Below are 16,164 nucleotides of genomic sequence, written 5' to 3' on the forward strand. Positions count from 1 at the left end.
TGGTGCTTTCAATTTGATACATTATTTGCAGCGTATTATCTTAATGTTGTCTAAACATCGCTTGTGGGTGAAGCGTTCTTGTTCCCCCTCACAGTTTTGTTTGCATTTTTCTGGTTCTTTGGATAAGCCTACTGCCTTACGTGTATGAAAGAGTTATTGTGGGACTTATCAGTTCATTTATGAAGTGTTTGGAAAAGCAGGAGGCAGAGTGCTATTGAAGCCCTAACCAATGCAACTAAATAATTTAATAATGCTGGAACCTTATAACAGAAGAGTTGTCAAATGTAGTGAATATGATAAATAATATTAATCTTCTCTAGTCCAATGTATTTTAGGTATCTTAAGGATGAAGGTGTGTGTATGAAGGTATTCTTGAGAAGGAGTAATACCAGGGTTTTTTAGCAAACTGCAGATAGGTTTCTCTGAGTAAGGAAGAGTTTCTCTTTATCTCAAGCCAGACACATCCTCCTCACACAGGACTCAAAGCACTTGTATAGAATGTTGCCAGCTGGGACATGCTTCTCACATACAGATTAATTTTCCAGTGTACAGAAGTAAAAGCTGCTGAAAGTAACCATTTGCAGTGATTAGTGAGAAATCTTTGAAATTTGGAAGTGGAACAGTCACATTATACAATGAAAATCTGTTCAGACTTGTTTGAGTTATAGTCTGTTGAAAAGTGCCATGTGTTTTCTGTGTTCTGCTCTGGAGAGCAAGTGAGAACTTAAACGACAGAGGTTTGCAGTGAACACGCACCCATGCACTTTGCTTCCTGATCTCACTCAGCATTGCAGCTCCAGCCAAGGCAGATAAATTATTTCTGCTTCCAGCATTCTTCTAGCACTATCATCAACAGCCACACAAAATAATGCCATCGTTTTAACAGAGTTTTCATCTGTAAACTGTTTATTCAGAATCTATTCACTCAGCCCATCACTATTTTCTTTGTATATTCCTGACCTCCAAATTCCTTTCTTCGCTTTTTCTCTACTGTGTCTTGCTGTATCCATTTCACAGACTACAATTATCATTCTGATTCTTAATACATACATAGTTTGGGTTACAGATTAGTAAATAATTTAGATACAAACTGCCTGGGATCCATTCCTGAATCTTGAAGTTTTGCTTGGAAATACAGTTTGCCAAAACACAGCTTCTTAAATCTTATTGTTCTTCACAGATAAACATAGCCCTGGCACTGCTTATAAATCAGGAGTAGATGCTAAAACTGTTAAAGGGGACACAATTGAAAGAGAAAAGCAATGAGGAAAAAAAATTTAAAACACCATAATTAGATTGTGTGAGTTTAAAGGGTATTCAGTTTAAGTATCTTCTTAATATAAGCACAAAACACTCATGACAATCCTGTAAACACATTTTAAGAGGCAGATGTATTCAGTCTGACATTCCAGAACAGATTCATGACTACATCAATTGGTAAATATTGTCATTTTTCTACTAAACTTTAACAAGGTAATTTCTCCTGAATAAAATTTGAAAGTAAATAAGTTCACTTGATAATGAGTTCACTTCAATATTTCATCTAGAGAAGCATAGTACAGAATTTTCATAACAGTAGAAATCTGAAACAAACTGTAGTTTGTAGAATTCACATAATTTATTTCCTTTCTTCCTGAAACAAAAGAAACTTGTTCATTTCTCCCTAGACTGATAATAACTTAATCGTTTTGGAAATGAGTCTCCCCTCTCTCCTTTTTCTTCTTTTTCCTCTCAGCTGTAGTTGCGTACATTCTTCAACATAAAAACACTGTTTCTGTTTAGATAAGATTGGCAATTTACTTCCAATTTTCAATGAAAGCCTTTATAAGCGTTGAAAAATGTGACTTCATGTTCTGTTTAAACACTGACTGCCCAATAGTCATCTTGCCAGAATCAGTGTTGCCAAAATCAGCACAAGGAAGATCAGATGAGAGAGGTTTTACCTCATGGCATTCACCCTTAACACCAAGTGGTCTTTGAGCTTGAGAGAAAATCCTCTGAATACACTGATATCCACAAAGAGATAATTAACAAGCACAGCTAATTCTCTTTGGTCAGTAACATTTTCCAAAAAAAGGAAGCAGAATGCCTGTGCGTATGCCAAAGCCCATCAGATAGCTACAGGAGCTGCCCACAACCTGGCTTCTAACGTGGGTTATCAGGTAGGGGCTGGGACACCTTCACTGAGCCTGGGCATAGAGGGTTTTATATCTAGCGTATAGATTTGTAAATCTAAACCAGTATATAATACATTTCTATTCAAAGAGTTCATCTGAGGTCACAAGAATGATAACAATCTTCCTACTTCTAATCTTGGCATCACTTGTTTCAGGGAGTCACTTGGTGTTTGTAACCAAGAAGAAAATCAAACCTTTGTACTTAATTTCCTTGATATTAGTGAAATGTGAATTGTGAATGGCATGAATGTGAATACTGAAAGGAGTCCTCACTCTCAATTTATACTCTACATTCGTTAAACAAAAAATCGCTTTCTGTCAATTGACTCCTTGGAACTTCAGCTCCAAGTGTTTTTCTTAACTGAAAACAGTGAGTCTTTTTCAACGACACTTGAGTCTTTTTCAATGACACTAATTGCTGTCTAAAAGTGGAGAGCTTTTGTCTCCTACTCCTTGTTCATACTGTTACAGGCTAGCAAGGCTAAAAGAGTAGATAATCAGAACCTTAATTGCAGAACTGCAGAATTTACAGCAGGCTGCATGAATACATTCATCTTCAGATGTTACCCATGAAAAGCTATTTCACTCATCAAATTAAAACACACTGCAATTTTTAAACATGAAGTACAAAATTAAAACCTATTATTTCTCTTTTTATGGAAATACCATTAAAAAGAACATCTGAAAATTTAAAAGCCCCTGGAACTTCTTAACCATCCCATTTATAAGACCCTGTCAACATTTCACATGGGAGGTTCCTGTCTTAAAGGATAAAGAACTCCGTATCATAGGAATGCTCAGATTTTACTCAGGAACTTTCCTTCCAAAATCATGAATCAAAAGATGACTGAAAAGAAATTAGCAATGTGGCTAATTATTAATGGGCTAATCCTTCCCCCAAATCATTTATGTGTACAAAATTAATCACAAAGGGTTTTGGCCAATATTGCAGGCTTTGGTTTTTCTATCATGAATGTAAACTATAATTTTGAAGTATTATGTTTCCAGCTAATTTGGTAATACATGTCTGAACATGAAATCCAAAGGTACAGCATACAGTGCTTGGAACAGCATTCTGGGTATCATACATAACTATAAATACATAAGGATTTCAGAGTTCTTGTTTAGCATTGCACTAAAGCTATTTCCAGTTTAAGCACTGACTGAAAAATACTTATTTAATGACAGCTTAAACATACACAGATTGTTTTATCCCATAACAGAAGCACAGTATTTCCAATTACTATTCCATTAAGACTACAAAGATGATTCAACACAACATTTGTTATTGCTGTTAAAAGCCTTAATCATATTAATGTTGTCACACCAGTCTTCTCAGCAACCACAACTTCAGCGCGCATTGACATTTAACACATCACAAAATAAATGGCTATAGTGTTTGTAGAACTCTTTTCAAGCAATTCCCTCATTTTTTTCCCCTCAAATTGCCTGTTTGTCTAGAAGCAGCAAGGGAAATCAAATTAGATGTTAATGTTCTACCCAAATATTCTGTAACTTCCATCAGTTCCTCTTTAGGAATTGTAAGCTTCTTTCAGCATTTACTTTTTCTCCCAGAGAAGTCATAAGTAAAGCCAAAACTTGCTATAATTGGGATTTTCTAAAATAGTCTCATTCTATGTAAATATTCCTAAGTCTGGATTTATTCCCATCCGCCAATCAAGAAATAAGAGAACTCCAGCACTTCAGGTTCGTAGGAAAGCATTGTCTTTCACAAGGATCTCAAGGTTAAACTCTTCATGGTTTGAGACCTGAACAGCAGCTTTGCCCTGCCAACTGTTTGTCTTCATCATGTTTCCAGATAGACGCCGAAAATTTAAGTCTGGTGCGGGGAACTTGATATAGAAAAGCGGGCCTTTTAAAATATATTCACCAAGAACTAGGTTATAGTGGTATGCTTCTCGGAAATGAGGCCAAAACAGGTGGATGCTTTATTATTCCCAAACCAATGAAACTAAGGACGTTCAGAGTTAAAAGCAAACTAAAAAATAAACCAAACAAAGCATGGAAAGAAATAATCCAGACACCTGAACTACTCATTGTGCTATCATGCAAAAATCTCACAGGGAAAATAAGCAAAGCACCATTTGTAGAAAACAGGACCTTTTTTTTATTATTATTATTATTACTTATTGTCACTCAAGAAGAAAATGGAAATGTTTTCAGACACACAAGCCCTTCTTCAGATCATTTTGGTGAGCTTCGGTGCTGGAAAGCTTCCCTGCTCTTCCCAAAAATATTCCTTGAATGCTGAAAGAGACAAACCTCTGGGTTTGTATAACATTTCCACAAGGCCATCACAACTCCAGCAGTGCTTGTGTTGTGGCAGTGTCTCTGTCCCCACACTAGATCAAACAAAGGCAACACTAAGTGTCCCTTAACCTACTGGCGGAGGCAGAAAAGGAACAGGGGTTAATATTAAAGTTGCCTCATATGTTTCATAATACACAGTCCAGGTACAGGCTCAGCTTCATTGAAGTCCATCAGTGTGCTTCACTGTACATGGCTGGTTGAACCTTAAGTCTGTTTTTTGATGGAAATTCCCATTCTTTTTTAAATACTATATATGACTAATAAACAAGAGTTTAAAAACAATCTTTACAGTAATTCATTATGCGTTAGATGCAGGTTGCTGCTGAATACCAAAATTCTCAGATCAGGCCCTTCAAAATCATGGCACAGTCCTAGAATAACAAAATGCTAAAAACTGTTCTAAGCTTTGTAACCTTTATTTTTTTCGAAACCTCATAGAGCATGTTCATTTTGTATTTCCCTGTATTTCTACTGAAATTATGAAAGCTCTTAAGTTACAAGCCAGCCACAACATGCGGATCAATTAAGTTGAGTACACAGTTGTTTGTCACAGCTAGGCCAATACAAGGCAGGTAAATATATATCCAAATTTCTTCCAAACCTCTGTTAAGTTCTTTCATCATTTCTTCTGTCCTCCCTTTTGCTTGCCCTTTTATTTTCTAAAAAGCACACATATCTCCATAGACATTTTTCCTTCTTCCAGATACATGTATTTCTAGTGTTCACCTGTCTTCTACATTTTCTAATGAGTATATCTGATCCAAAGTTTTTTAAAAGAGCTCTTTAGGAATTTCTAGTAAGTTTTGCTGTTGTTTGTGACTGAAAACTGATTCGTCAACAGGGGTGCAATATCCCCGAATTTCTTAGAGTTGTCCCCTACATGTGTGTTATTTCCTGTTGCTGTTAGGGCACATCTGTACCACAGCCATTTTGATTATAGCATTTTGGTAAGAGACTACTACATCCTATTGTTTCCAGCGATCTAATGGCTCTCTTTAAGAGCCATTTGTGAATCTGGGCTCATTGAATCCTTCGGAAGACTACTGCACTTCTCAGAATAGTCACCTAACTGTAGGCAAGATACTATTCAGTCCTATTGAGAATAATGGCACCTGGCTTTTGAAAAAGGGCAGTCCTGCTGGGGATGTTGTGCAGTAGACTGTTACTCTTCAGCCCTTTCTGAGAGAGAAATTTTCTTATGCAGAACAACGGAAAAAATGACCTTTTGTTCTAAAATACAGTTTTCAAGTGCACACAACCTCTCTTAAGATATAGCAAAAAGAGAACATTTAAGCATCTGTTATTCCAATTTTAAGGCTATTCAGGAGAAATATATGATGCAGTTTGTTCAATTTCTTAGAGAGCTTTTCTTAAAGTGTGTTTTGATTGAAAGTAACCAACTTGCTCACAGATATTCAGAAAATCCATTTTGTTTTCATGAGTAAGACTCATAATTTGGAACAAGCTGAATTCTTGTTTTAAATGCACAGCAGAGTGTATTCTTAGCTGAAATCACTGAGAGTGGCTATGGAACAGCACCCCAAAAAATGAAGTATCTGGTCACTCTTTGATGCATGGTTTTGCAGACAAGTTCCAGTGATCCTCCTTTTTTGAGCCACTATCCTGACAGAACTAAAGTTAAACCTGGGTCATCTTTTGAAGAGCTGAAACTCAGTGAAGTGAGATAGTCACTCAGAGGCAGACAAAAGGAGCTCTGGAATAATCCAGGTGTGTGGGCAGCTGTGTCACAGACTGAGAATGTGGCTGAAGCTCATTGCAGCTCCCTTCTGAGCTGGACGTACAATTTTCCTTTCCATGGGAACACATCAGGGAGACAGTATATACCCATGCCACATCCTAGGATGAAAGTGATTCCTCACTACAGTTAATCTCTAATTTTAAGAACTAGCAAGTGCACCCAAGTTTTGTAATAGAGACCCTGTTTAGTGACTATTCCCCAACGCAGATTCCTCTCAACTTCAATGTTTAGACACTGCTTTGTATAGAAATTGTGAAAATTCATTGTCTGAAGATGTTCTGTCAAATAATTCACTATATTGTCTAAATTCCAGACCTTAAGTGGAGCAGTGCAGGTGCAAAGGTCTTTTGCAGGTTTAGACGTTGACGTGAGTTCCTTCAGAAGGAATTCCAGTCTCACTGGTTAAAAATGCCACAGTGAGCAGTCCTCAGCTGCATCCTTCCAACAGTAGTTTATAATTTATTTTTGTGTTTCTTCTAGTCATATACCTTGGCATCTTGCTAAATCTACTAACATAAATGATATAATTTCCATTGTAGTCTTTGCCTTGAAGATGCGTCAGGAAATCATTATTTCTAACATAATTAGTCAGAGTGTACCTGGTAAATGAAGGAGATGTTCTAAGTTTTACATTGGCTGCATATTTAGGATATTTAAGTATTCTAATAGTACTTTGAGTTAAGATTCCAAGCTCTATATTTTACAACAGTGAGATTAAAAATTCAGGCTGCTTTAAAAGTTGCTCAGACAAAGGCAGCTGAAGACCTACGAGTTCTTCAAAGTGCATTTGGGAATGACAGAATTATTTGTGAGTGCTCTGGGATGATATCATTTACTCAAGTGGAGTCTGGGGAAATAAAATTGGACCACCCTTTGAAAATTTGCTGCTAATCATTAAAGTACAAATTTCCCTCTGGAAAGCAAAATACAATTTATACAGGTTTAGGTTTTACTAGCTTAGGTACCCAAGATCAGAATTTAGCTTTGAAAAAATTTTGCTGTGTTATTTGCAAGGTAATGGCAATCTGCCCATTACTTGGTTGGACTGGATGACCTACAGAACCTCAACCGTTCTGTGATTCTGTGATTCTATGACTTCAATAGGGGTAAGCACACTCATTTTTGTTAATTGTTGCTGTACTCTAATATTTTATGATATGTATTGCAAAATATTGTGATCTTAAAAATTACATTTCCCTAAGACATATAAGTTACGTGGGTAAAAATGTAGGCATACCACTCTATACTCTATCACCTTTACTTACGTGTGTCAAAAGCTCTAAAATAAATAATTAAAAGCATATTCTAAATCTCCAGATTAGTGCATTCAAAACAGTTAAAATGAATTGTCTAGATCCATGCTTTCTAAATGTACTGAAAATATGATCCAACAAATTCATCAGGGATAAATTTTAGCCCTGCTTCTGATCTTTCTTTTTTCCATTCCAAGTCAAGCCCTTAGAATGCTTTACAAGATCTGACATCATAATTTCAAAGCTTTATAAAGCTGTTCCTCATGAAAACCTTCCATATGTTCCCCCATAAAAGATTATGAAGTAATGTGCAATTTCTGGTGGTCTAGAAAGGATAAATCAATAAAATCATGTGACACAAAAGTCGACTGGTTTTCAGTACTTTCCATAATGGATATATTACAAATAATGTTGGAAAAAAATGCTCTAAACTTTCTTCTAGCTTCCCTGAGGAAACACTGGTAACAATAAAAGCAGGTTTTATTTTAGAATGGAAGGTGCTCATAACAGAAGCCAGCCTTCTCCCAGACACTGAGTTGATAACATTGGATAATTCCCTTATTCAGAAGCAGGAAAACTCTTTCTACATTCTGTTCTCTAGTATTTCATTACTAAATATTACAATTCCGCCTTCATGAGAGTGCAGTTGTAAGTGAAAACATCCTGAAGTCACAGAATCACAGAATTTTCAGAGTTGGAAGGGACCTCTAGAGACCATCTAGCCCAACTCCCCTGCTAAAGCAGGATTGCCCAGAGCACATTACTCAGGACTGCATCCAGGCGGGTCTTGAAAATCTCCAGAGAAGGGGACTCCACAACCTCCCTGGGCAGCCTGTTCCAGTGCTCTGTCACCCTCACCATAAAGAAGTGTTTCCGTGTATATGAACGGAACTTCCTGTGTTCTAACTTGTGCCCATTGCCCCTCGTCCTGTCACTGGGAACCATTGAAAAGAGCCTGGCTCCATCCTCCTTCAACCCACCCTTTAGATACTTGTACGCCATAATAAGGTCTCCCCTCAGCCTTCTCTTCTCCAGGCTAAAGAGTCCCAGCTCTCTCAGCCTTTCCTCATAAGGGAGATGTTCCAATGCCTTAATCATCTTAGTTGCCCTTCGCTGGACTCACTCCAGCAGTTCCCTGTCCCTCTTGAACTGGGGAGCCCAAAACTGGACACAGTATTCCAGTTGTGGCCTCACCAGTACAGAGTAGAGGGGGAGAATGACCACCTTCGACCTACTGGCCACACTCTTCCCTATGCAGCCCAGGATTCCACTGGCCTTTTTGGCGACAAGGGCACATTGCTGGGCCATGGATAATTTACTGTCTACTAGGACCCCCAGATCCTTCTCCTCAGAACTACTTCCCAGCAGGTCTGCCCCTAACCTATACTGGTGCCTAGCATTCTTCCTCCCCAGGTGCAGGACCTTGCACTTGCTTTCATTCAGTTGCTTTCTGCCAAACCGAACACAAAAGCTCATTATAGCCCTTTGACTCACTTCCTCAAAGCCATCATCTGCGGAGTTGCTAAGAAATTTCTCTTAGCTGTATTTTACAATCCCTGTATGAAAAGCATCAAGACAACTCACTATATAGAAACGAATATCAGTGGGTTTTTACATTAACTACACTAACTGTGCATTTTTCCTTTTTTTCAAATTCTAAACAAAATCTGTGGGAAAAAAATAACTGAAGTCTTCTTTTGATGGTACTAATGAAGGATGTTACTAGTAAGAAGACATAACTGACAGTAATTGTGACCTCTCTAGAACATCTCCTTCTAGTGTATTAAATTAAGCAGCCAACGAGCTCTTTTTGAATTTCAAGCAGTTAGATGCCCAAAAATACACAGCACCTGAAATGGTCAATTCTACCTGCAGAAAGCATTGGATCAGATTATAGTGTAATAAATAAGAAACAACAGGGCTGAGGAGCAGTCTGCGTCTTTGGTAGGCTTTCTAACCTGCTTCAGCCAGGTCCTTAGATACAATGCAGAGACTGTAGAAATGTTCTCCTTTTTAAAAGCAGATCACCACAAGCTTCGCTAAGGTCCCACAAGTACAGTTGCTAAAGTGAAAAAAAAAAAAAAAAGTGCTTAATTTGCTCCCAGCATGGCTTGGGGACCCGGGCACACACAGAACAAGCTGATGGCCCTGCCTGCCTGTACCTGTGCAGGTCAGCAGCTTCAGACCCCATCCCTGCAAGTCCTGTGGGACCCAGAGGCTGCCATGGCATGGGCTCAAGTGCTGCTGATGGGAGTAGGGCAAAGAAGCCAGCAGCTGGGGAAGAGGAGAGGGTGGGATGCAGCCCCTATGGGCAGCTGGCACTGTGCTGGCACTGCACTGCATTTGGGAGCAAAACTGGTGCGAATGTTTGCTGTAAATGGTTATGTACTGTCACTGACAGAATAAAACCGCGTTCAGTTCCTGTAAAAAATACTGAGGGTCGTCTGCTGGAATTTTCTGCAAAGCGTCAGCAGCAACAATAATGGGTCAGGTTAACATTTCTCAGCTTGCTCAGTCCCTGAGAGCTTTAAAGTGCAGGTTAGTTCCTTTTAAATCCTTTTTACTATAGCTTACAAGGGCCCCTTCACCCCCCATTCAAACATATGTGTTTCACCCCAGGCCAGTGTGTTCCACCAGTACTGCACCGGAAGTGTTTGGTACCGTTCTCTTCATCTGCCCATCCATTCATTCATCAGTCCAGTATTTTTGTTGATCCACACGGCAGAACTTTCTCTCCTTTGTAGATCCGGGACTCTTCAGCACAGTTGTGTTGCTGCTGGCTCCGATCTGTGGGATCTGCCTTTGCTGTGGGGAGAAATGGCCGTTCCTTCTGGCTGGCCGTGACGTCATGATGCGAGTGCTAATAAATGTGTGTGAATTAATGTGCGTGCTCTGGAGCTGAACTAAGCATAAGTATTTCCTTTACCCAGCTATCTGTTCTTGCCCTTCTGCTCTGTGTGATAATACGCTACTAAAACCGTGCCAGTTTACACTGCTATAGCAGTGATTTCCCTATCAAATACTACCATTTGTGAGGTGATGTTCCCCCTGGAAGAGCAGATGAAGGAGGAAGGCAGGCTAATTGATTCAGCGCTCCCCCACTGCCTCTGGGCACAGGCACTTAGCTGTAATAATTGTGAAACAGAAGAATTTACACTGTTATAAACTAGGATCACAGAACTCAGTAAGTGGCGGATACTTCATGAACTGTCAGCTATTCAGGGTATTGCCATACAGTTTCACTGTTTCAATGCACTTTTCCAACTAATACCTGTAACTAATGTAGTTTCCTATGCTAAGGTGGTGTGATGTTCGTAGTGTATAACTGTGGAAGGGGGGAGATGTTGGGATTTTTTCTTAATAAAATCGTGCCTGTAAGGTGCTGAATAACAGCTGTATTCCAGTGCATTCAGGAACTATGGCTTAATATTCATGTCTCCTTTTCTCAGTTTAGAACCAGTAAGACCTTATACTAAACCCCCTTCCCATTAGTGTAGCTCCACCCACTGCTAAAATAATGAGTGTTAATATTTACACAAAACAACATAGTGGGTGTAAAGGGCGAGTCCCTGTGTAATGTGCACTAGCAGAATGGCATTTCTCAAGAAAGTTGGTTAGCTAAAGAAATAATACCCTGACATCTTGCAAGCATCCAGTGTGGTTGCTTTAAAGAGATGGTTTAAATTAAGCATTAAGATTTCCTTTGCTAGCATACACCTCTAAAATATTAATATTGCTTTTGCAATTTGAAGTGTAAAGCAGCAGGCACATTTTTGGTGGACTTTTTCTTCAGCTAAGCATGATTCCAATTTGGAAAAAGAAGAAACACTGCGTCTTCATTGTCGAATTAAAAAAACAAACAAACAGATAAACATGTTCAGATAGAAGGAAATGCAATCCTTTTCTTTGATTTCCACACAGAAGTTTATACTATTTCTGAGAAGTATTTCTGAGCTGGTGTTTTCTCTTTAATAGCATGCTCCCACCTCCCTCCTCCTTTGTGTATTCGCAGAGAGCTTTCTTCATTTCTGTCTTGAACGCATTTTTTTTTGTTGTAGACTTTCTATCAAATATGTCGTGAATGTTTATGCAAACAAGTAAAAATTTGAGTAAAGCTGCTAAGTTACTGTAAATGCCCAAAGCTCTTACCAGATCTCTGTCCTGGTAGCAATTGATATGACTTAGGGGAATTTATTTTCTTTCCCAGCTACCTGCAATGATAGTTAACGTCCATATATATAGTCATGTAATAGAGTCTCAAACCCTACTCATATTGTGCAGATGATAATACCAAAAAAGCACCTATTTGTTCATTCTAGGGCATATGCTATCTTTTAATTTAGGACCATGCACATTTTAACATGAATGAACTTTCAACCTGTCTTTTGTCTTCATTTTTACGTTGCTGGATACTGATCAGGGCTGAATGTTATCAACCTTGTCATTTTCAGAAGCTGTTTGTGGGTTTCTAGAAGAGACTAAAGGAGGTCTTGTTGTTGTAACTCTGTATTCTACTTAATCAGAGATATTTTTAAGGTGACAGTGGCCTGTTTGGATGGGATTCAGTTGCCTAAAATGGCACTAAATGCCTACTCTCTGATACCCAACTACTGCTTTGCCTCTTGCTGTCACTTTCAAAGAGTGCAAATCTCCTCAGAACTTGTCACCTCTGCCACTCAAATGTGAATATCTCAGATTATCTACAGTGTCTCAAATGACACAAAGCATTTATGCTTAAGCAACAGCATCCTGCCTTTTTCAGTGAGAGAAAAAGGTTATTTATGTGTTCCTTTAATTAGCTGCTTCTTATAAAGCCTTAGTAATTTTAACACTCAAGCTCTTTTCCTAGTATGCACAGATTGTATTGCTCCAAAATTTGCTGCTCCCTGTTTTTATTTCTGAATGTGTTCAGTAAGTGAAATAAATTTGGTTTTGTCTCCATTGCTTTCTGTAACAAAGTAACAACTTCTAACACTGCTAGGAAACTTGAGTTATTTGCCATTTAGCGCCATTTAAATGTAGGAAAATGTCAATGGTGAAGCTCAAGCTGTTTGGCTTTTCTGAAGCTCTGTACATACGGCATGTGACTCACAGTGGGTGTTCTTTATGGTAGGTATAATTCATATTTTGAAACAGAGAAGCAACATTTTATTTGGGAAGTCTTCATATGTTCATTATTTAGCCTTCATGTTTTAAGATGCTAAGTTGTTTCAAGATGTACCAAACATCTTCGAGTTTATGGAACAATTTTCCATTTTAAAATTGAGATTCTCTATATTACATTCTGGTCTCTCTATCCACGATGACTTCTGAAAATATTTTTAAATGGAAGCCATGGAGTTTGGAAACACTTTGACAAGACTGCTAAAGTTAGGTTTTCTAGAGTGGCCAGAGGGAAGACTTTTATGCCTTATCTTTAACCATCAGATATAAAAATACTGCATCCAGAACACTAATTAAATTAATTAAATTAATACGAGAGAAAAATTCAAAGCTCTCCTAGGCTACTTTAAGTTCAGCGAATACATATGTGTGTTCTGAGGCTAAATTTTCCTCACTACATTTTTATTAGTTAAAAAAAACATCCTAGATGTTGCGTAAATTTTAAGAGGGCCATTTATTTTTCTCACTGTATGTAAATATTAAGATGTTTTTTATCTCTTAAACCAACAACTATGAAATACCTGCAAGGTGATGAAAACAAACTTGCCATTGCCTAAATTTTTGGATGGATGCTTGCTTGATGTACTTGCAAAATATACAAGTTATTCTGATTATCAATTTAAATTTATTGCAAGATGAGAGAATCTTGACTCTGCTTTTAAGCAAGATGTGTAGAGCTCTCATTTCAGATCCATCTTTGATGCTGGCATTCACTGAGCACTAACACGACCTAGCTGCCTCTAGATCTCTATACACGTGCTGCAAGCTGAAACGTGGATCAAATGATAGAGTTCTTATTTATCGTCACTATAATAGATACGTCACAAGTACTTATTTTAAAAGTGGTGAATGAGATAATCTCTGTTTCCAGAAATAAAACTGTACGTTCAGGCAACGAGAAGACCATGGAGTTTATTCTGTTGAAAGCATAAAATGCGTAAAGCTTCTGGTGAGAGCAAAGCAGAAAGGGGCCATGTCTGTTTTCGTGGCTTTTGCCTGCATCAATATATTGACAGGTGTCGGGAGATGCGATAGAGGTTCTGACTGATGTAGCTGCCCTGACACAGAAGTCAGTAATGTGGCTGCAGATTCTGGTTCCCCTTCTCCCCTTGCCTGACGTGACTTTTTTCAGGTGGTTTGTCAGGTGGCTTTAAGATACCAGTAGAAAACACAGCTTTGCTGGTATAGCCTCACCTCTACCAGTCACTCTTTGATTTGTGTACAAAATGTAAATGCTTCTATAGTAGAGTCATCTGAAATGCATTATGAATATCCAATAGGTGTATTTTGCCTTTTAAAATCTCAAAGTTTTCCATTCCTCCTAGAAGTGCTGGAATTCTCCACTTGCAAAGTCTGTGGAAAACAAGCTCATTCTGGTTAAAGCTGTGTATTGTGTGACTTGGTTAAAAAACAAGGAAAAACTTTTAACTGCTTTTTATAAGATCTGTTCCAGTGAAACCACTGTTAACTTTTCAGAGGTTTGGTTATTCTTTCCTTAAACAGTCAACTTCTTTTATCAGCCAAAGAACAAGTCATTTGATTAATGATCATTTTTATTTCTTTGAAAGGATCCTTTCCGACCATTGGGGTGAAGTCTCTTTCGAGATTCCTGAGGGCGGGATTTTTAAATAGCATCCTGGCCTCACATCCAGTGTCAGGGGGTGGATCTTTACCCCCCAGCATTTCCTCTGGTAGGTATTCCAGCTTATTCCCCCACATCAGTTTTTCCCTTCACCTTTGCCCCATCTCTCCACACATCGTAGGGAAACAAAATTTGGTATTGGTCAGACGGGGAGATTAGATGTCCCGTCCAATAAAAAAGCCAAAGTGAAAGGAAATGGAAAAGATAAATTACTTTTCAGGAACTAGCCATTTTCCTGAATCAATGTATAGGGGAAATTGTGAGGGAAACTGATCTGCAGTTAAGTGGTCAACCTAAATATAGAAAGAGAAGGCTTGGTATCCTCTAATCATGCACTTCATGAAGCCTATCCGTGTGCACCGGGAAAACTTTAAAAACTTTAAAAATGCCTCTATAACATCCCAGATTTTATGTGACTTTGGCACTTCCCTAAAAATTTACATTCTCTTACTAAAACATGGAAGCAAAACACATTTGGAAACACAAAACTTAATTATGTACTGATATAGTGTTTAAATTCTTTGTATGCTTCCGTAGCTGCAACTTGTATCTCATGCAAACTGCCTTAACTTTTTTTAATAACTCTTATCACAATTTGAACTACTATAATTCTCATAAAACGAGTGAGAAAACCCCATTGCTTGTGTTGCCAGCACAATATTCTGCATTGTCTCTGGTGAGGTCCCCAGATGTATGATGGCACAAGGGTCCTGGAGGGTTGGCGTAAGGTTGAGCGTAGGCTACGAATGAGAACACCATGCCAGGTGAACGGGCTGCTGTCAGATACTGGGCTGAAACAGCAAAGAAGGACAGGTTAGAGACATTCTTTCCCAGAAAGACTGTATGTGTTATCCATTCTCTTCTGGAACCATTAAACACCATCTTCCACCATAGCGAATAAATGAAGAATAAATACGTGTGTCTTAATTATACTTAAAACTGAATCAAAGTTCAATTCTGTTCCTTTCCACACTACATATTTCTATGTAAAATTAATCTGTATGTGCACTAATGTCACACTTGCATCCTTTCAGGACATCTTACCTGTAACGTTACTTACAGTTTTTCTTAAAGAGGAAAAATCTCTTCTGGTAAAAGTACAGAGAAAATTGAAAAATGACATAATGTTATTGATTTGCCATACAAAAGAAACTGTTCTACTTCTCTATGCCCCATTTTACCTATTGCAATAATTGAATTGTAGGCCTCATTAATACAAGGTGATTCTTACATTTTTCTAAGTGCTATTATTTCTTTGTTTATTTTCTTTCTTTAAATAGAAGCTCCTCAGCACCTTTGATGTCTTTTATTATGACTGTGTCTTTTGTCAACAGTTTGTAAAATATTTTCCATATTTTTTTCTCCTTGGGATATCTCAGAGTGTTTAATAGCCCTTAAGTTATTTTGGCAGTCAGCATCACAATGAGATTGGTATCTGTAACCAAACAACTGTGGAGGAGGGAAGTACTCCAGGCCCTATAAGATTCTTTGTTTTGAACATAGTGTTACATATAGCGTATCACTGATCATATTAGATTACAAATGGCTTTACTGCACTTGTGAACTGTCTTCTCACCTACCTACAGACATACAAGTTTATGTTATAAGGTCCTCAGAACCGTTGTCATCTGAGTGCTTGTAAAGCTTTTTATCGCAGCTTTTAGACTTAAATCATAACTCTTAAATGTGATTTGTTTAATAAAACTGGTTCATAATTTCTTGGTATGAAATGTCTTTTACTAAGAATACTGATTCAATCTGATGCAATATTAAAAACAGGGAAAAAATGGAAATGCAGCTACATGATGTGCAACACATACCCTAGCAAGGTAATGGAAA

General features: G+C 38.1%; 1 protein-coding gene across 2 annotated transcripts in view; it reads left to right on the forward strand.

The window, feature by feature from the left end:
* Positions 1–16,164, forward strand: part of EPHA6 (EPH receptor A6) — a gene marked incomplete at both ends in the record, with an annotated part of 507,217 nt that overhangs the window by 425,701 nt on the left and 65,352 nt on the right. For both annotated transcript variants that reach the window (XM_082483352.1, XM_082483353.1), the window contains one exon: positions 14,252–14,378. In XM_082483352.1, the coding sequence (XP_082339478.1) occupies positions 14,252–14,378 (127 nt within the window). The remainder of the gene's footprint in view (positions 1–14,251; positions 14,379–16,164) is intronic.

This window comes from Vanellus vanellus (assembly GCF_965231255.1).
Source record: "Vanellus vanellus genome assembly, chromosome: 1".
Taxonomy (NCBI): domain Eukaryota; kingdom Metazoa; phylum Chordata; class Aves; order Charadriiformes; family Charadriidae; genus Vanellus; species Vanellus vanellus.